The sequence below is a fragment of the Crocuta crocuta genome, unplaced genomic scaffold, assembly GCF_008692635.1.
Source record: "Crocuta crocuta isolate KB4526 unplaced genomic scaffold, BGI_CrCroc_1.0 scaffold118, whole genome shotgun sequence".
Classification (NCBI taxonomy): domain Eukaryota; kingdom Metazoa; phylum Chordata; class Mammalia; order Carnivora; family Hyaenidae; genus Crocuta; species Crocuta crocuta.
Window position 1 is genome coordinate 10,686,417 of NW_027551558.1, and position 22,234 is coordinate 10,708,650.

General features: G+C 39.5%; 1 protein-coding gene across 3 annotated transcripts in view; it reads left to right on the plus strand.

Moving 5' to 3' along the window:
- The window catches only part of PPM1B (protein phosphatase, Mg2+/Mn2+ dependent 1B), a 93,935-nt gene that overhangs the window by 46,673 nt on the left and 25,028 nt on the right, over positions 1 to 22,234 (plus strand). For all 3 annotated transcript variants that reach the window (XM_077749388.1, XM_077749389.1, XM_077749387.1), the window contains 2 exons: positions 9,161 to 10,020; positions 19,246 to 19,363. In XM_077749388.1, coding sequence (XP_077605514.1) covers positions 9,175 to 10,020; positions 19,246 to 19,363 — 964 coding nt within the window. In that variant the 5' untranslated portion in view covers positions 9,161 to 9,174. Of the gene's footprint in view, positions 1 to 9,160; positions 10,021 to 19,245; positions 19,364 to 22,234 lie in introns of those variants that run through there.

Consider the following 22,234-nt stretch of genomic DNA (forward strand, 5'->3'; position numbering starts at 1 on the left):
CTCCCCTGCCTGTTCTCTGCTCTCAAAATAAAGACATAAAAAAATTTTTTTTTAATATTTATTTATTCTTGGGGAGGGGGGTGGGAAGGAGACAGACCAGAGTACGAGTGGAGAGGAGCAGAGAGAGAGGGAGGCACAGAATCTGATGCTGGCCTCAGGTTCTGAGATGTCAGCACAGAGGGGCTTTGAACTCAGGAACCATGAGATCATGACCTGAGCTGAAGTCAGACACAACTGACTGAGCCACCTTGGTGCCCTGATAAATACTTTTGATTGATTGAAGTAGTGTGTAAGATATCATAGGAGAGGACATGCTTGACTTGAGGTTTTGTTTTTTTCAAGTTGGAGAAGAGGATATGTTTGCTGTCTTTTGGGAGCCTTGGGCAGTAAGCCTAATAAGTTATCCAACTTTCATTCCGAAAGCAAGAAATCTATTTAAAGCCCTTAGTTTATTTACTTTATTTTACTTGTATTTATCCGATATTGCAAATGAAATACAGACTTGCTCAGTGGCACGGTGCTGTCCACTGTTCACTGTATTTTGGGCTTACCATGTCCTGTAATTTTGTATTTGTTGTCAGCAGTTGGTAGTTTGCTTACCAGTCAGACTCTAACCACATAGAATTTCAGAACAGGAAGAAATGCTCGATATTGTTTTGTACAGCCTCCCCTCCCTCCCCCCGCCAGGGAAACAGATACTTGGTAGAGCCAAGAATCAAACCCAATGTTTAGGCACTTGGTTCCTTCTTTCCTACAGTTAGTTGTCTTAAGATGGTATATTTAGTGAAGGTGTATTTTGGATGCAAGTTAGTATGCTTTTAGTTATTATCAGAAAATACTCTTCTAAGCATTGCAGGTTTCTTGGTTCTTTTGGGACCATTTCGTTTAGTCTTTTCAGATTTAGACTTGTCAGAATGTTTGTCCAGTTTGTTTTCTGGACTTTCTGTTGTATGAAGCTTTTCCAGATTATCTCAATAAAATATGGCACTTGGTCATAATCTGCTCTAATGTTTTTATCATTCATATGAGAAAATTTCCATGCCCGAACCTTCTAAGATCCTATGAAATGAACTGGTTAATTAACAGTTAAAGTGAGTTTATGACTATGATGTGTGAGTAAACTATTCTTTAAAAACAAAAAGTGGTCCAAGCAGATAGGAGTGGCCAGAAATTTCATTCCTAGCTCTTCGCTTCAGCCAATGTTTCTGTCACTTTTGGGAGACTTTCCCTTATCACTATTGCCCCCTGTTATCACTGACTTAAGGGAGGCAGAGAACATTCAGTTTAAGTTTAGAGCCTTCTCTAGAACGTGTGTGTGAGTCTTTCCCCCTTAATTTGACATAAGATCATTGAGAGAAGTAAGAACTTTTAAGCTGTATTTAAGGTAGAAGAACTCCAAAGGAAACTAAACATATAGTTCAATAACCAAAACTACAATTTAGTTGATGCCTTGTCTTCTGGAATGCACGGTTTCATTCATTACCCTACATCCCATACCTGGATACTGTCTTCCCTGGAAGTCTTTTCTCTGACAGAATGAGAGAGGCTCTTCTATGACACTGGAGTGACAACTTCACGTGTTTTTTGCTTAAGACCTTTCTCTTTTCGGTGTAAGACAAGGCATGTCCTTCATGGAATCTGTGTCAGTTACTAGGGAGAATATGGCCTTATGGTAAAGGCCACATAACATTTATCCCTTTTTGGGGATGGAAGTGTTGCTTTGTAAAACCACTTCTCTCAAGCTGTTTTTTAAAAAATCTAGCATTATTCAGTATGTGTTTTTGCAGGAAAATAAACATGCTGTTTGGGGAAGTAGCACCCACAGAGGGGCCGTTGATTATGCAAAGTAGCATGTACTAAATGGATGGGAAGGACATAAGTGTTAATGAGGTTTAGTAGACAGAGCGCCACACAGAAAGGATTTCTAGAAGAGGTAAGACCCGAATCTGACACTTCTGGAAGAAGGTAGCTTTGCATAGGTAGAGGATAATTAAGGGCAGGGGAATGCACGGTTTGAAAATAATTTAGTGTCCAAATTACGGTAGACAAAACAGTTCTGCTTTTGAATTGAGGCTCTAGAACTGTCCGTTATTGGAAATGTGTAGTGCAATATGTGTTTCCCCCCCTCCCTTTTATAAGTGACTAAGTGACTTGTTATTTGAGAAAATGAAGCTATATTCTTTAATGACCCATTATTAAGTGTTTTCCTACTGTGCTGTCAGTTTTGTTTATAAATGTGAAGTATATTTGGGCTTGATTGTAAACTGGGGGCAGCTTTGAACTAAGTGTGTCCCTCTTTAGATGATGTCCTAGTTCCTGGATATGGTTAAGAGAAAAAGAGAGGAAAAAGCCTCTGTCCTGTGGATCCATTTGATCTAAGCAGTGGAGATGATTTTGAATGAACTAAAGAGGGATTTAGAAAAAAGGGGAACCTAAGAGGCACCTGGCTGGCTCAGTTAGACTCTTGATCTCGAGGTCGTGAGTTTGAGCTCTGTGTTGGGTGTAGAGATTACTTAAATAAATATTAAAAAAAGAAAAAGGGAACCTGAAATTCAGTTTTGTAGCCGTTTTAATTATCTGGCGATGAGTAGTATGAGTACCTTTTGAGTATGTGTATTTGCATGTATTTGGCCTGTTTGAACATTGTAGTAACATTTCAATGGGAGTATTTGAACAGCCCTTCAAAGTATCTCTTCAATGAAATTTGACTTGTTTTATGTAAAGGTTGTCCACCCCCATTCCCTTCCAGAGTGGGTATGTAAGCACATTCAAAGGTATCAAATTTTTTATGTGGAGGCTTATTCTATAGAAGAATGCAAATTGTAGATACTCATCTAAATTTTAGGACCTTTAGAACTTGCCCCCAGATATGTTCTTCACATTGAAAAGCACAACTGTCAGATGGGGTTACTACCTTCTTAGGCGAGAAGAGGTTGGCACACTTTTCCATGATTCTAAGTGAAGAAGATAATGGACATTTCAGTGGGAAATAATGTTCTTAGGATTTCAGTGCTGCTGCTTTGCCCTTTGAAATGCGCATGTATAGACTCACACACATACACATACATACACACAAGCTGTACCAAATTATTTGTGCTCTCACTCTTCTTTTGGTCTTTGTATGTGCTGGCTAATGCCTTCTCCCACTTCCATCACTTAGATCTCACCTTAGGCTTTTGGGGGGGGGGGCAGGGATTTTTTTTTAATACCACATTTTAATGTAATTTAGTTAAAAATTTTTTATTGTTACTTTTATTGAGAGCGAGTGCATCACACATCTGCCTGTGCGAGCAGGGGAGGGGAAGAGGGAGAGGGAACGAGAGAATCTTATTAAGGTGGCTCCATGCCCAGTGGGGAGCCTGTCCCAGGGCTCTACTCAGGACCCTGAGATCATGACCTGAACCAGAATCAAGAGTTGGGTGCTTAACTGACTGAGCCACCTCAGTGCACCACTTTGGAAAAGATTTAAATGCCTAAGGCTATCTTTGACACCTCATGTTGACATATATTTATCCCCTTGTAGCCTGTGTTACAGTGTGCCTTCGTGATCTGTGCACTGGTCTTTATCTTCCACTAGATCGTAAGTTCCTTTGGGGAAAGGGACATCTTATTCCTAGTACCTAATAGAGTGCCTAGCATGCAGTAGGTACTGAGAAAATACTTGAATGAGGGGTGCCTGGCTGGCTCAGTTGATAAAGCATGTGACTCTTGGTCTTGAATTCAAGACCCATGTTGGGGGGTAGTTTACCTACAAAAATAAAAAGGAGCGGGGGTGGGGGGGGATATTTGAATGAGTAACTATTGTACCATTATCTAATTTTAAATTAATTGAACAAAGTTAAAGTGTTCTTTTGACAGATACATTAAATATAATGTATTGCTGTATTTTATGCACTGATCATTAAGGAGAAATCGTAGGGGCTTCCCAGACTTGAATGCTACATAATATATAAACACCTGGGCAACGTTTTAAGTGATTTTTAAAAATGTGATTACTTGGAGCACCTGGCTCAGTCTGTAGAGGATGTGACTCTTTATCTCCGGGTCAGGAGATTGAGCCCCATGTTGGGCTTGGAGTTTTTTTTTTTTAATTTTATATTTTATTTATTTCTGAGAGAGAGCGAGAGCGCATGAGCAAGCAGGGGAGGGTCAGAGAGAGAGGGAGACACANGTAAGCAAATACTTAAACAGATGAATAGTTCCCAATCTTCCAGGTGTGTGAACCCCCTTTAAAATACCATTTCTCTGGGTGTTTGGGTGGCTCAGTTGGTTAAGCGTCTGACTTTGGCTGAGGTCATAATCTCACGGTTCTGTGAGTTTGAGCCCCGTGTCAGGCTCTGTGCTGACAGCTCAGAGCCTGGAGCCTGATTGGCATTCTGTGTCTGCCTCTCCCCTACTCACACTGGCACTCTCGCTCTGTCTCTCTCTCGCTCTCTGTCTCTCTCGCTCTCTCTCAAAAATAAACAAACATTAAAAAAATCATTTCTTAGACTCTTATTTCATAGTACAATTACTGTATATCGATTGAAAAAGTAAGTAATTCTGTGCTGCTGTGGGTTCACTATTTTTCTCAAAGCAAGCAGTGAAAAGAGACAAATGTGTTCAGTCTTTAGATAATGCTTTCTATGCAGACATTCTCAGTCTTGTAAAAACTCTGTGGCCCAGAGTTGTGTACATCACTGATTTCTAAACATGGGTGTGCAGAACAGGCCATTAGTATTAATTTTTTAATAATCAGAACTTCTATTTATTACTTTTCATCTTGAAAAAGGCAAGTTGTATTTAACGCAGTGCTTGACACTGGCTTCCCAGACTGTTAGTATGTCAAATGGGCTGCTGAGAGATCCTCAGGAAAGGTAGAATTTTCACTTTCTCTCTCGTATTTGTCATGTGGTATCACATTGAATTTTACATGTGTTTATGTTGATTTCCATAAAAAGTTTCCATAAAATTTCAGGTTTTAATGAAGCTGTCTTCAAAAAGGGAGCAAATGACTATAAAAGATTTCTATCAAAAAATCAGATTGGGGGCACCTGGGTGGCTCGGTTGGTTAACAGCCTTTATGTGGACACCTGGGTGGCTCAGTTGGTGAGTGCATGACCCTTGATTTTCACTCAGGTCATGGTCCCAGGGTCATGGAATTGAGCCCCACATTGGGCTCTGTGCTGAGTTGTGGAGCCTGCTTGGGATTCTGTCTCCCTTTTCCTCTCTTAAGACCCTGCTTGTGTGTGTGCTCTCTCTCTCGCTCTCTCTAATAAAAAACAAAAACTTCGTAATTTTTTTTCAGAGATGTTTGATAAAGCCATACAACAGGCAGTAAGAGTACAAAATTCCGGGGCGCCTGGGCGGCTCAGTTGGTTAAGCGGCCAACTTTGGCTCAGGCCATGATCTCATGGTTCTCAAGTTCGAGCCCTGCATTGGCCTCTGTGCTGACAGCTCAGAGCCTGGAGCCTGCTTAAGATTCTGTGTTTACGTCTTACGTCTCTCTGCTCCTTCCCTGCTCACACCTCTGTCTCTCTCTGTCTCTGTTAAAAAAACATAAAAAAAAAAAAGAGTGCAAAATTTCACCAAATTATAAATGTTTACAAGGCCCTCTGAGGTTTCTTGTTGAACTGTAAAATGACATAAAGCCATATCACTGGGGAAACACTTGTTTTATTTGTCTTGGTCAATATGACTGAAATAACATGGAATGTATGGCAAAAAATTAATGCATTCCTTTGTCATCAAATGCCTTTGAAACATGCCTCCTGTACGGTACTGATTTGAAGAACCCAGTATCAAAACACTTATACATTGTGCAAGATTTGCTTTACAATTGATTAAAATATAGGTGGTGTAACATGCCTTCCCCTTAGTGTTTGCTGACTCGTGTTTCAGTAATAATGGGCGTGAATAGCATAAGCATAGAGATACTAGGCGAATGTGTATTTTCAACAGCAAATGTTTTCTTTAATAAAGACAACCTTTTATGGAAGAAAAATCATAGTCACTTAAGGTAGAAACATCCACTGCATCATTCATAGGTAAATTGCCACTGCAAAGAAATTGAACCAGGAGTTTATAAGGAGCGGGTAGCATATCATCAGTGTAGTTAATTTTATTTAAAAAAAGACCTTTAACCTTAAACTATAGTAAGTTATTTACAGTGCTTATAAATGAGAACTAAGTAGTATATTTTGCCACAGAGAAGTTTACTGATTATCTCATAGCAAAGTTCTTTGCTTTTGAAGAATAATAGAACTTAAAATAGGAGTTGCTAATTCCACAGCCATATGCAGCTATTTTTAGATAAAAGAAACACATACGTAATCTTCCCATTCGAGATAGAGGTTGCTTACCAAGAAGGTATCTGTGTTAAAGAAAGTAGTGTTACCAAATAAATGAGCATTTGGGGGATAAATGTTTGGAAATGTAATGGTTTGTCTTGTGATTTTTGTTGGGGGGAAAAAACATCATGTATAGTAACTGTCAAATCTGCATACTTTAAATACTTGGGAATTGTGGTATGTATTCTAGGAAAACTCCTACATGGGCATCAAAAGTGTTCACAGCAGGGGTACCCGGGTGGCTCAGTCGGTTATGCAGCCTACTTTTAATGATCTTGCAGTTTTGTGAGTTGAAGCCCTGCATCAGTCTTTGCTGGCAGCACGGAGCCTCCTTGGGATTCTCTCTCCCCCTCTCCCTCTCTCCCTCTCTCTCTCTCCCTCCCTCCCCCTCTGCCCCTCCCCCTCTCGTACTGTCTCTGTCTCTCTCAAAAAAATAAACTTCAAAATTTTTAAAAAAAGATTGGTCACAACAGCATCGTTTTATACTAACTGTTTATATCTAAAAAATGAGAACTCAAATATTCATTGGTAGTAGAATGGATAATAGTTCTACATCACTGTGGATGGATCTCAGAAATATAGTGATGAGCCAAAAACTTAAATAAAACTACTAGAGCAACACATACTGTATTTCACATCAATGTATAGTGTCAGACATATGAAACTAAACAATTGCACATCAAATAGTTAAAATACAAGGGATGCAATGATAAGATTCAGGATAATAGGAAACTTCAGTGATCTTGATAATGTTCTGTTTCTTAAATTTTATAGTGGGTACATAGGTGTTCATTCTTTTTAGCTGTATCTGTACATTATATAAACTCATACGTATGATATTTCATGTTTAAAAAACTAAATCACTAAGGGACAATCCTGCCTTTAATGTTTGTTTATTTTTGAGAGAGTGTGTGAGTGGGGGAGGGACGGGGGGCCCAGGACAGAGGATCCAAAGAGGGCTGTGTGCTGACAGCAGAGAGCCTGACATGGGACACCACCTCACAGACTGTGAGATCATGATCTGAGGCGAAAGTTTGACGCCCAGCCTACTGAGCCACCCAGGTGCCCCAGGGGACAACCCCAACTTTAAAATATCAATTTGGAATTTAAAAATGACTCATTTGCAGAAGAATGCAGTTCCTGACAAAGCCAGTAGGCGTGCTGGTGACCTAAGTAAGCTCTGCCCAATACTCATCTCCTGGACTTTGAATCTTGAGCAAGTGACTTTCAGAGGGAGACACAGGTAGAGGAATCATTGGATTGGGAGCAGAAGCAGCAGCAGAAAAGCAAGGCTGTTCTTGGTGTAAATTTCACAGTGTTTGGCTCCTTTGTTTAGGGGCCCGGCTCCTTGGATGGTTTTCAAAGTCAGCCTTCCAGGCTCCATTTGATTCTTAATGTTCCCTGTAACTTTCTATCAAAGACTCCTCCTTCCTTCCCTCCTTTCTTTATTCCTAAAAACAAATTTGGAAATAGAAATTTCTAAATTATTGCTTTAATCTTCAAAATTAGGGGTTCGTAATAAATCTTGAACCTATTTGTTTCAATGTAAAACATCAGCACTTTAATTGCAAGAACATCAAGATGATGGAAATGACAGCACTTTTTTTTTTTCGTAATTGATAGATGGGATTGAAAAGTGGTTTGAGGGGTGCCTGGCTGGCATAGTTGGTGGAGCCTGCAGCTCTTGATCTTGGGTCATAGGTTTGAGCCCCATGTTAGGAATAGAGATTGCTTGAAAAAAATTTAAAAGTAGGGGCATCTGGCTGCCTCAGTCTGAAGAGTATGTGACTCTTGATTTCAAGGTCATGAGTTCAAATCCCACATTGGGTATAGAGATTACTAAAATTAAATAAAAACCTTGAAATAATTGAAAAGTTAGATCTAAAGAAAAAAAGAAAAGTGGTCTGATAAATAGTAAGTCAGTTTGCATTTAGGTGTGATCTAAGTTGTCTTTCTCAGCTGAAATAGCAATTTAAAACAAGAATTGGGAAAGCTTTATTCTAAAATAGTAGTAACGTCAGGCGGGAAGGGGATGCATAGTAGCATGGCTTAGTAGTACTGTCTATCAATTGTAAGTCCTCTGTCGGTCAGCACTTAGCAAAAGTTGGCCTAATGCTACTTCAAGGATTATAAAACCCAACAATGTTAAGTATGTCTTGTAGCACATTGTTAGAGTTGTATTGTTACATTGTTTTTGAGAGAATCCCAAATTAGAGATTTCAGTCAATCCGGTAAAGGTTTTCATTTGATACACAGTAAAGCTTTGATCAAATCAGAAGTTCTTAGAATGGAGATCTTATGGTTTACAAAAGTTTGGGGTTGTCAGGATCACTGGGGGAACACGTAATACCTGCCTTGGGAAGTCTTTCCGAAACACAGTAGCATACTTTAGTCATTTAATATATTGGGAACGATGCCACACCGTTCTGAACTTTGTATGAACTCCAGAGTTCTCTAATAATGTGAATGTTTAAGAATATGGGACCAGGTTTTGTTTCTTAGTTTTCCTTTCTCCTGGAGCAGCGATTCTCAGCGTACTGCACATATAAATCACCAGAGGGACTTAAAAAATTACTGATATCTGGGTCCCGCCCCTTAGAGATTCTGATTTAATTAGTGTGATGATGCTCCTCTGCTATGATTGAGAAACGCTGTTCTCAAATAAGGATACGTGGGGAAATTTCCTCGGTTTCTTTTTCGTTGTTCCAGTAAATTCAGATAATCCTAAAGAACATACTTGAGATAGGAGTTAGTAGAAGATAGATAGAAAACTAGAAAATGCTCTCACCATTTGAACCGTATAACCCTGGACAATTTTTGTTTCCTTTCAGATTCACTATTAAACATGGGTGCATTTTTGGATAAACCCAAAACTGAGAAACACAATGCTCACGGTGCTGGGAATGGTCTACGGTATGGCCTGAGCAGCATGCAAGGATGGAGAGTGGAAATGGAAGATGCACACACAGCTGTTGTAGGTATTCCCCATGGCTTGGAAGACTGGTCATTTTTTGCCGTTTACGATGGCCATGCTGGGTCCCGAGTAGCAAACTACTGCTCAACACATTTATTAGAACACATCACTAATAATGAAGACTTCAGGGCAGCGGGAAAATCAGGGTCTGCTCTTGAGCCCTCCGTGGAAAATGTCAAGAGTGGCATCCGAACTGGCTTTTTGAAAATTGACGAATACATGCGTAACTTTTCCGACCTCAGAAACGGAATGGACAGAAGCGGCTCGACCGCAGTGGGGGTCCTGATCTCACCCAAGCACATCTACTTTATCAACTGTGGCGACTCCCGGGCTGTTCTGTACAGGAATGGACAAGTCTGCTTTTCTACCCAGGATCACAAACCTTGCAATCCAAGGGAGAAGGAGCGAATCCAGAATGCCGGAGGCAGTGTAATGATCCAGCGTGTTAATGGTTCATTAGCAGTGTCTCGCGCTCTGGGGGACTATGATTACAAGTGTGTTGATGGCAAGGGCCCGACGGAACAGCTTGTTTCTCCTGAGCCCGAGGTTTATGAAATTTTAAGAGCAGAAGAGGATGAATTTATCATCTTGGCTTGTGATGGGATCTGGGATGTTATGAGTAATGAGGAGCTCTGTGAATTTGTTAAATCTAGGCTTGAGGTATCTGATGACCTGGAAAATGTGTGCAATTGGGTAGTGGACACTTGTTTACATAAGGTATGTAAGTCTTTTTGTTACAATTATAAACCCCCTGTTAATTTTGAAAAGGCACGGTAAGTAAAATTAACCAGACTTGAATTTTTAAAAACCTTTCTTTCGGGAAAACCTGTGTATTTTTAAATTAGTTTCTTCACCACAAATGACTTTTGCCCCCCCCCCGTTGCTGTCCTCGTTGATCTCAACTCTTCTAATTTGAAAATTAAGTGTAATAAATTTGTGGCATTTGTTGTCATTCTGGGTTGTTGGCGTGGCAAAGGCGTCTATATAGAATTGTGCCTTTTGATTTAAGTTCTCAGCACGGGCAATAGCCGTCTTAATGCCTGAGTTTGAAGCAGTCTGGTGAACCATGTATATAGTATAATTCTTCGTTAGATCTACAGAAGATCAAGAGCCAAGTATAATATTGGAAGATACACCAGAGACCTAGGCTGAGTCACGTTTTGTAATTTATATCTGAACCTCCTGGCAGATAAGATGAAAACTGAAGTAAAAGTAGTATGAGTTGTGTATTTCTTCTTGTCTAATAAAAGCAGCTCTTTCCTAGCAACGAAATTGAAAAGGAAGTTCCATGTGGCTCTATGTCAGTGACATATGACATGGTGGAGAATATCTTAGCTTTCGTAGAAGATATCAGAATTCTTTCTCATAGATGTTTCAGTCAGCATGGATTCAAAACCAAAGACTAATGTAAAATATAATCCTATAAAGGGTTCCTGTGGACCAGGCATATTTAATTTAGTTTTGTAATGTTCTGTGACTCTTAACTTGATACAGTAATAAGGAAAGAAAATCCAGACTAACCTACTTAGCAATTCCCTTCAGTGCTTTTAAAGTATTCAGTAGTTTCAAGTGGGTTTTTGACAGTGCCTGTGTAGCAGTCAGGTACAATTGGAGTTGCCTGGCCAGTGCCTAGAATATGCGAGTATTGTATGACTCTGATTGAAAAGATACTAAGGCAAAACTAATCTTTGATTATATGAAAGAAAGGTTTTGACTCATTTATTCTGTCTAGACTAGAACTGTTTGGTCTCTCCACCATATAAGTTGCTTTGGAAGCTACATGGATAGCCAGAAAGTTTCCCAGGAGGGATCTCTGAGTCTGTAGAAGAACCCAGGTTTGGGCGAAGTGTTTACTGCTTTTCCATAGAATGGGAAAAGGCAACTTACAAATGGACAAAATTTAAGTGCTGCTGTTTCTGGTCGGCAGCTTTTTTCTGAAAGGGTTTTAATAATGGTTCCTTTAGCTCTTTTGATTTTTTTTTCCCCTTAAGTTCACTGTATTCTTTTTTTGTTTTTTTTTGTTTTTGTTTTTTTTTGTTTTAGTTTTAGGTTTCTTTTTTTACTTACCTGGAAAAGTTAAGTACTGAAGGTATCAGTGGTTGTCAGTGATCAAATAGTCTGTGGCTCTAAAACTGTCTCCTCCTTGGACTCTAAATAGAGAGATTCTGACCTGCAGCTTTTTGAGACAAAAGCAAGCAGGTATTTTTTTTTTTGGTGTGGACAGAAGATGAAAACAGCATTTTCCCTAATTATCAAATTAGTATTAAAAAAATTCCAGGTAATCCAGAAACATATAAACACTCAGAAATTTTGCCTATCACCTAAATTGGCTGCATTCATTATTGTGGTGTATATCTTTCTAGTCTTTTTTGTCTGCCCGTGACTGTGTATGTTTTTATATAAAATGAAATCATTATACTTGTTATTCTACAATATGCTTTTTCATTCAACAATATGTTATAGAGAGATCTAAGTCATTTGTCATGGTTGCATAGCATTTTGTTGAAAGAATGACATGTAGTTTAGAAGGGAATAGCCAAAATCTAGTATAGTAGGTCTGTAATTTGGAGTAAAAAAAAATAGTTTGTACGGATAAACTGCACTGTCCCTTCCTTTGAAAGGATGCTGGTTTTCAGGAATTTTGACCTGACCCTTCCAAATGGAGTTGAAATGACTCTGGTGGCGTATCTTCATATCCTTGCCTGATAGCTTTTATCTGGGTAAAGTGATTAAATATTCCCGCTGATGGCATTAAATATTCTGGATTCCTAGAATCTCAGAAGTGATAAATGATAGTAATAGGGACAAGAGGTTGGAACACATAACTCATTCATTTTTAGTGGAAACTGACCATCATGGTTCCTTTGAATGAAGCTGCATTCAAATTGAAATCAGTTTTGAGAAGCTTAATTTAACTTTTATGTTGAAACATTACAGACTTAGGAATATTTTGGACCTTGCATGTTACTTACAGAATGAAATACTAAACTTCTTATCCATTTCTGTTTTTCTAACTCCATAATTTTGTCATTCCACTCATTTGTATTGTAAAACGAAGGGATTAGCAATATTATAAAAACATGGGGGTGCGCCTGGGTGGCTCATTTGGTTAAGTGTCCGACTTCAGCTCGGGTCATGATCACACGGTTGTGAGTTCGAGCCCTCCGTCAGGCTCTGTGCTGACAGCTAGCTCGGAGCCTAGAGGCTGCTTCGGATTCAATCTCCCTCTCTGACCCTTCCCTGCTCACGCTGTCTGTCTTTCTGTCTGTCTCTCTCTCAGAAATAAATAAAACATTTTTTAAAAATTAAAAAAAAAAAGAAAAGAAAGAAACATGGGGCACCTGGGTGGCTCAGTTCATGAAGTGTCCAGCTTCGGTTTAGGTCATGATCTCAGAGTTTGTGAGTTCAAACCCCACATGGCGCTCTCTGCTGTCAGTACAGAGCCCACTTCGGATCCTCTGCCCCCACCCCCACGTCAAAAATAAACATTAAAAAATTTTAAAATATATAATATGAGTAGGGACGCCTGGGTGGCTCAGTCAGTTAATAAGCCTCTGACTTTGGCTCAGGTCATGATCTTGCGGTTCATGAATTTGAGACCCACGGTGGGCTCTGTGCTGACAGCTCAGAGCCTGGAGGCCTGCTTCAGATTTTGTATCTCCCTCTCTCTCTGCCCCTCCCCGATTCATGGACATCCATGCGTGCGCTCTCTTCCTCAAAAATAAACATTAAAAACATTTTTAAAAAGAAAAAGAAGGGCCACCTGGGTGGCTCAGTTGGTTAAGCGTCTGACTTCGGCTCACGTCATGATCTCATGCTTCATGGGTTTGAGCCCTGTGTCAGGGTCTGTGCTGACAGCTAGCTCAGAGCCTGGAGCCTGTTCAGATTCTGTGACTCCCTGTCTCTTTGACCCTCCCCTGCTCACACTGTCTCTCTCTCTCGCTCAGAAATAAATAAAAGCATTTAAAAAATTTTTAAAAAGAAAATATGATTAAAAAGAATATGATTACTTTGAACTTAGGCTGAAAAATTGAATACAAAATTTTAAAATCCATGGGAAGCATTTTAGCTCTGTGCTTGGCACTTAGTGATTGCTCAGTAGGTGCGAGCTACCTTAAGAGGAGAGAGCAAGAATAGACCCAATGTTTAAGTAGATGTTTTCTTGATAATAGCTTTAAATGATGTGTAAATATTTTCTAACACTTCTAACACTCGTCATGCCCTAATAGTTTACAAGCACTTTTATATGTTAACTCATGAAATCTTGGGAGATTGTGATAATCATAGTAATCACAATAGCATCAGTAAGTTATTGCTTTCTATAAGCCAAATGCTATTCTAATTACTTTACACGTACGTATCTTAACGCATTTAATTTTCACGTCCACAAAAGGTAGTTAGCATTATTATTGCTAATGATCATCTCTTTTCAGGAACACCACTTAGCAATATGAAGCTGTAAGGGTTGGATGACTCTGCTTAGGCATTACTCTTGTAAGATATTTAACTGTAGGAGAGACTAGGCCCTAAGAAAGCACCCTTCCCATTTCATTGCCAGTGCTGGCATCCAGGGTATTTATGTTAATTTCAGGTTGCATAGAAGACCTCGCTCCTATTTGCATAGCCCTTCATAACTTATAAGGAACCCTCATTTATCCTCCCAGTAAAGTTCTGAAGTGAACAAAATAAAAATCCATTTCCAATTAGCAATTAAGGAAATGGAGGTTTGACATTAAAAGATATCTCTGAGTCCTGTTTTGATGTGTTGAAGCCACTTCCCGACTCAGGTTTGGTGTGTTTGTTGCCAGTGTTTCTCAGAGGGTTTGATGAAAATTTTTTCCTGAAGGGAAACACTAAGTACAAGATTAATAACATTTGCAAACAAATACAAAGATGTTTCAAGCAAAGTTATTAATTTTTATGTCCTTTTAAAAAAACACCTCACTCCCCCCCCCAAGAAACCACATATATTCTTCCAAATAATTCTGTGTTTATTATACAAGCATAGAGGATTATTAAAATTGGGGGAAGGGTTTGTTTTTTACTGTTTACAGAAGTGGATCATACTGTGCATGTTACTCTGCCACCTGCTTCATTTTTCAATATTGTAAAACTCCGTGTTCCTTTAAATTGCTCTTTTATTTTTCTTTTAAAATACTATTTGAAAAAAATACTGTTTGATTTTCCTAAATTCAGTTTATATGCTACTTATCAGAAGCTCATTTATTTTATTTTGCTTTGTTTTTTTCGGTTTTATTTTTATTTACTTTTGAGAGAGAGAAGGAATGAGAGCATGCATGGGAGGGGCAGAGAGAGAGGAAGAAAGAGTGAATCCCCAACAGGCTCCACACTGTCTGTGTGGAGCCTGATGTGAGGCTTAATGTGGGGCTTGAACTCATACATTGTCTGATCAGGACCTGAGCAGAAATCAAGAGCCAGATGCTTAACCAACTGGACCACCCAGTTATCTTTATTTTAAAACATGAGATAGTACTTGATAGTTGGATAAAATTAAGGGAAGTTAATGACTTATTTTCCAAAGGCAGCATCATTCCAGATTAGTAATATGGAAAATGCACCTGTATCCTTAGCTCTAAACTTAGGAGTTTTTCCATTATAGTTTTCAGAAAATATAATTCTAGATAATGCAGAAGTAGACTTGGATAGTATTAGAATGGAGTGTGGTTGGGTGTTTGGGATGCGGAAGGGAAGGACTGAATGTAAAAGTATAGTCTGTAGTATGATGATTCCCAAACTTTCTTGGTCTCGTGGTGCCCAAGAGTCTTAGTAATTTTTTCACAGTGCTACTTAGCCATATTAATACTTAACAGATGCAAGTATTACGTAGTTAGGTGCAAACTTACTGAGTATATATGTCTTAACAAAAGAATACACACATACATTGGAAAAATATTTTATTTCATTAAGAAACTTACAGTTACATATTAATGAGATACGTGTACCTGTGGGTCATGGCACAACTTCTCAAACCTTGTAATCGTTGGGCACGGCTGTTGTCATTTCCTGTATCACATAGATTTTTTTTTTTAATGGGACTTGCTTTTTATCACAGCAGCTCTTAAAACCCGGCTTTGAAGAGGTAGGATGTCATTGAGAGGAATATAGCATTATCTAATGTTAAAACTGTCAACTACTTCACGGTAGTTTGTGGGGTGTCCACAGGTGTGGAATGTAGCTGTACATTTCCCCTCATTTTTAGTATCTCTGGGAGTACATCGTAGCACCCTGGGGCTTCTTGGTGCACCGTTGGAGAACCGTGGGTTTAGTATTAGAACATAGGCTTTGGAGCCAGGCAGCTGGGTTTTAAGTTATACCATACTACACAGAGCAAATTTGGGCAAAGTTGCAGTTTCTACATCTTTGTAAGATGGAGGTGGATGGTAATATCTTTGTGGATCCATTGAGGGTAAAGCTTTAGGTAAGTGCCTGAATAATTCTCTGGTTTATAGACCTCAAGAAATTGTAATTCTGTAGATGATGGTTGTGAAACAGAGAGGTAAATGTATGTGAAAGAAATACAGGTTCAGAGAATAAGGTAATGGTAGAAAGGAGTATTCTTTTTTTTTTTCCTTTAATATTTGTTTATTTTTGAGAGACAGAGTACGAGTGGGGAGGAGCACAGAGAGAGAGGAAGACAGAATCTGAAGCAGGCTCCAGGATTTGAGCTGTCAGCACAGAGCCTGATACGGGGCTTGACCTCGTGATCCGAGAGATCATGACCTGAGCTGAAGTCGGACGCTTAACCATCTGAGCCACCCAGGTGCCCTAAAGGGAGTATTCTTGAAGTAATCATAGACTCCCATCTTTCATGGATAGGTGAAAATTTGGTCTGATCTTCAAGTTTGGCTGGTTTTTTAATATGTCAATAAGATAAACACAGTACTAGGTTAAAAAAAGGATTTAAATAATGAGGAATATTGATGGTTTACTTATAAGATACTCATTTACTAACCTTGGCAGTGGTATTCTGTTCACAAGTTATTTTCATATGCCATGTTAACACTTGATCCAGGACATTTCCTTGTAACTGGGCAGCATTCAGCTTTAAAGCTAACTGCATCAAATTATTTTCTGTTTCCATTTAAATGCGTTTACTTATGGCGGGGACACTGGCTGCTTTGACCTATAACTATCCGTTAGTGGTCCAACTCCTTCGAGTGGTACTGCTGTGCTGTTGTCAAAAAATACAGAGAAGAGGCACTGAAAGGATCAGTTGTAAATATCTAGCTAATTGCTTCAGTTCACCAAGCTGGATTTTGTTTTGTTTTTATCATGTTTCATTTCTGAACTTAATGAAAAATTTATACTGATTACGCAATGATAGTTTATCTCTAGAAAACTGAGGAGGCATAAAGAGAAAAGCATCTTTTTAAATTGCTGTATAAAATTTACTGAAATGCACTCATACGTTGTACTTAGGGGAAAGTAGTCTTTATGTAGAAATTGAAGAAGCAGCCTTGAAATCACACATACTGAGGTGTAAATGTAAATTCTTTCCTTTAGTTTTTGATATTTAAACTTCCTGAAACTATCTTTCAGTTAACTCATTTTCCAGTTAGTAGGATTTAATTTTCATAACATAAAAACCTAATGGAAATTGTGTGTGTGTGTGTGTGTGTGTGTGTGTGTGTCTTGAATGTCTATGGTATAAAGCTTTTGCCTGACCTGAACTTATATGGTAAATCCTTTAGAATGTGCTCTTTTTTTTTTGGGTGGTGGGGGAGACTATTTGGAACTATAGTGTGTTTATGTGTGCATATCTATATATATTTATACAGCCATTGTGGTATTTCTGATATGAAGACATTGTGACAGTCTTGGTGGGTTTCGTTTAAGAATGAAATTAATTTGGACTAATCCTGATTTTTGGGAAATCTTGATTTTTTTCCCCCAGAGAATCTGATGTTTCTTCCTATTAAAGCATGTGAGTCTTTGAAAAGTTATTTATTTAAATTTTGTTAAATGTTTATTTTTGAGAGAGAGAGAGACAGAGAGTGAGCAGGGGAGGGGCAGAGAGAGGGAGACACAGAATCTGAAGCAGGCTCTAGGCTCTGAGCTGACAGCACAGAGCCCAACATGGGGTTCGAACTCACACACTGTGAGATCATGACCTGAGCTGAAGTCGAATGCTTAACCGACTGAGCCACCCAGGTGCCCTTTCCAGAAAAGTTTTTTTTTTTTTTAAGCGTTCTTAGGCCTGGCCTCCATTGCCTTCACTTTTTGCAAGATCTTTGTGTCTTTTTGGCTATGTCATGTGGGATTCAAAAAGGTAGCAAGTCTGAACAAACAGTGCCTGCCTAGATTCTGGCCATAATGAATGAAAAGACTAGAATGGGTGTGGCCTTGGCTTTTTTCACTTGAGTTGGCAGAAAGCACCATCAGACAAAATAACCTACCACCTCCATTGACTTAGTTTTTTTAGAGTGGGTTGAAAAAGTCACTATTCCAAACACCAGTTTTATTCTTTATTTCTTTAAAGTGTTCCGTTTTGACAGGGAGGGAGGGTGAGAGTGTGAATAGGGGAGGGGCAAAGAGAGAGGGAGACACAGAATCCAAAACAGGCTCCATGCTCTGAGCTGTCAGCACCGATCTGACACAGGGCCCGAACTGCACAATCATGACTTGAGCCAAAGTCAAGTGCTTAACCTACTGAGCCATCCAGGTACTGCCCCTTTTTTTAAGAGAAAGAGAGAGCACGTGAGTTGGGGAGAAAGAGAGGGAGAGAGAGAATCTTAAGCAGGCTTCCACTCAGCATGGAGCCAGATGTGGGGCTCGACTCTGTGGTCCTGGGATCATGACCTGAGCCGAAATCAGGAGTTGGATGCTTAACCGACTGAGCCACCCAGGTGACCTAAGCACAGTTACAGTAATATACCTATAGGAAAAGTAATGAGAAAGTTTTAAATTGATTTTTCATAATTTCCTGGTGATAGTCTACTTTTTAAATACAGATCATTTGTCTGTGATTGTGTGGTTAACAAGGCAGCAGTAAAGTTTGTCCTCAACTTAGCAGTTTTAGCCTCCCCTCTGCAGACTCTGACACTCTTTGTGATTCTGTTTAACAATCTGATGGTTTTTCCTCAAAAGCTCTTATATCTGACTGTAGTATTTTAGCCATCCAGTTACAGTCCATTGTTTGCTGCTTTCTCCTCAGAATGGTTTATACTCTGTTTTCTTCTCTGCTGAATTGTCCAGTGTAGTGTCTTGGGTATCCTAATCATCAATACTTTCCAGCTGTATCAAATTCAGTGGCGTTTTGCTAGCATTGCTCTGATGCAGGTTAATTAGCCAGGTGAAAATTACACATTTGTTTGGGAAGATGGATTTTGAGCTTAAGCCACTTTAGGAATATGTAGCCTTGAACGGGAAACAGAGTTTAGAAGATGTAATGCATATAAAGATATCTTCATTTCCTAGGGGCGCCTGGGTGGCTTAGTCGGTTAAGCGTCCGACTTTCGCTTAGGTCATGATCTCGCGGTTCGTGGGTTCGAGCCCCGCGTCGGGCTCTGTGCTGACTGCCAGCTCGGAGCCTGGAGCCTGTTTCAGAGTCTGTGACTCCCTCTCTCTCTGACCCTCCCCTGCTCACGCTGTCTCTCTCTCTCTCTCCTAGAAATAAATAAAACATTAAAAAAAAAAAAGATACCTTCATTTCCTCACTTGTGGAGCTCTGGTGGGTAAGAATAGGTGCACAGAATTAAAAGTCATAAAATAATTACAGACCTACCCTGATCTAGAGATCTTGTTTCTTTAGGGAATGCCTCAGATAGTTCTTTAGAATGGAAATGAATGTGTTGAATGTGTGCATTCTGGTGATTTAAATAAACTGTAAATGCTCAATGTAATTAACTCTGTTTGGAATTAAATAATAAGTCACTGGACTTTAGAAACTTAATTCTTTCTTTTTCTTTCTTGAATATACAGGGAAGTCGAGATAACATGAGTATTGTACTAGTTTGCTTTTCCAATGCTCCCAAGGTCTCAGATGAAGCAGTGAGAAAAGATTCAGAGCTGGATAAGCACTTGGAATCACGGGTTGAAGGTAAGTAAGAAAGGTGTTTTGTTTTGTTTTGTTTTGTTTTAATTTAGAAGGAAAGGAAAAGTATTCTCCCTTGTTTATCAAATAGTTCTTTTAGAATTGGGAAAAAATGACTAAGTATTTTCAAAACAAGGCCTTAAAAAACAAGCATCTGTCTGCGTGAGATTTACTGTTACATCTTGGACCAGTGGGTGGGAATTGATCGGCCAGGAGAAGTCAAATACGTCTGTTATACCCCCAAAGAGAAAAATTTGAAAATAGTCTGTTAAAAGCCTACTATTTTATTGTCCTTCTCTTGGTTATATTTTAGAAGCGAGAAGCCCAGTGAAATTTGCCTCTGGGGTTAGCACAAGCATCAAGTGCTATAATTCCACTAATATTAATTCTCTTCTCCCAAGTTAATCATAGGAATTCATTACCATATGTTTTTATCTCCCTGAGAAGAGTTAGCATTGATGTTGGGAAAGATTATTGACTTTACAGTTAACCCCATGATCAGTGTGGGGATTGGGGTTACAAACACACCACCATCTGCACCTCCTCCCCCCACTTTCCGCATCAGTTGAAAACGCACAGGTAAGTTTTGACTCCCCTGAAACTTAACTGCAAGAGTCTCCTGTTGACTGGAAACCTCACTGATAACATAAACAGTCGATTAACTCATAGTTTGTATGTCTTATAATATATTGTATTTTTACAATAAAGTAAGCTAGAGGAAAGACAGTGTTATTAAGAAAATCGTAAGGAGAAAATACACTGACAGTGGTGTACTGCATTGGAGAAAAATCTATTCATGAGCAGATCCATGCAGTCAAACCTGAGTCATTCAAGGGTCAACTGTACTTATTTTTTAACCTTTTATTTTGCAATCATTTTAAACTTACAGGAACGTTGGGAAAAAATCAGGAGAGCTCCTATGTACACGTAGTACCTTTTACTTTGATTCCCCATTTTGTTTACATTGTAATTCATTTGACTTCCCTCTCCATATACTTCCTGTAACATACACACCCGTCCTTCTCTGTCTCTCTCTCTCATTGTGGCAGTGTCTGGAGGCATTTTTGGTGTCATGAATGAGAGGATGTCACCAGCCTCTAGTATGAGTAGAGGCCAGGGATGTTGCTTAGCATTTTGTAGTACACACAAGACAGCCTCTACCACAAACCTTTGTCTGGTCCAGGGCTCCTGGATGGCTCAGTTGCTTAAGCATCCAGCGTCGTCTCAGGTCATAATCTCACATCATCTCGCATAATCTCACAGTGTGTGAGTTCAAGCCCCATGGAGCTGACTGCTCAGAGCCTGCAGCCTACTTTGGGTTCTGTGTGTGTCACTCTTTCTGCCCCTCCCCCACTTGTGCATGCTTGCTCTCTTTCTCAAAAATAAAATAAGCATTAAAATTTTTTTTGTCTGGTCTAGAATGTCAGTAGTGGCAAGGCTGGGAAATCCTGTACTGTAGCGATACACGTATAAGGCAGGAAAATTACAGTCCTGCCTCCAAGAAGCCCGCAGTCTTAGGGTACATGAAAACATCGTACGCAGTGGAAGTGTGTCACGGTGCACCTGCTCCAGGCTCGGGTCAGAGATGCATTTGCGAACATGACATAAGACGTTGAAACCTGAAGAATGACTCTGAGTGAACTGTTCAAAATAGGCTGGTCGGACTGGTGTAAAGACTGTAGAAGTACATGTGAAGATCTAGAAGCAGGAGAAGGCTTCTCTGAACGGAGCCTTTGGGGATAGAGGGCTTGGGGGCAGAGTCGAATGGGAGTGATAAAAGTTAAGGTCACGGTGAGGTGAGGGCCTGGTGAGGTGTGGTGGCTGCTGAGGACACTGCTTTTTTGTTGTCTGCAAGTCAGTTGGCACTGGCTGATTTTTGAGGAGTTGATACCTTTTTTTTTTTTTAATGTTTATTTATTTTTGAAAGAGAGAGAGGCAGAGTGTGAGCAGGGGAGGGTCAGAGCGAGGGAGACACAGAATCTGAAGCAGGCTCCAGGCTCTGAGCTGTCAGCACAGAGCCCGATGCAGGGCTAGAACCCACAAACCGTGAGATCACGACCCGAGCCGAAGTTGGACGCCCAACTGACTGAGCCACCCAGTCGCCCTGAGGGCCAAGTTATCGTGTTCTAAAAACCTGTTTTCCATAAGTTGTAAATGGAACATGTAAATGCTTTACTTTCTTGTAAGCTTCAGCAAGTTCTGTGACTTCCCTTCTTTATTTTAAATTGTTGTGGAACATTACTAGTTAGGTATCGAAAACCTTATAAAATGACATGGATGGACCTAGAAGGTATTATGCTAAATGAAACAAGACCAAGACAGACAAATACCTTATGTTTTCATTTATATGTGGAATCTAGCAAACAAAGCAGAAACAGACACCTGGATATGAGGAACACACTTGTTGTTGCCAGAGGAGGGCAGGAGGACTAGGTGAAGGGGATTAAGAAGTACAGGCTTCCAGTTATCAAAGAAGTCACAGGGCAGACAAGTCCAGCCTAAGGAGTCTAGTCGGTAATACGGTGCTGACATCATATGGAGATGATGCTTAACTGTGGCGAGCAGTTCATAATGTCTCTTAATTGTCGCACCACTGTGTACACCGGAAATGAATGTAATACATCAACTGTTCTTCAGTTAAAAATAAAAAATCTTATAAAACGATTTCTGGTTTTTCTCCTTTCCCTTACAACTCTTATCTATCACTTTTTTTTAATTATAGTCATAATGACTCTGGTATTTTTATGTAAAATTAGACCAAAGCTATATACTTTTCCGTATAGCTGCGCTAACAGGGATCATTCTTAGTGATTATAAACCATTTCACTCAGTGGCTTAGACCAAAGTTTTCTCCACTGTCACTATTGTAGAACATTT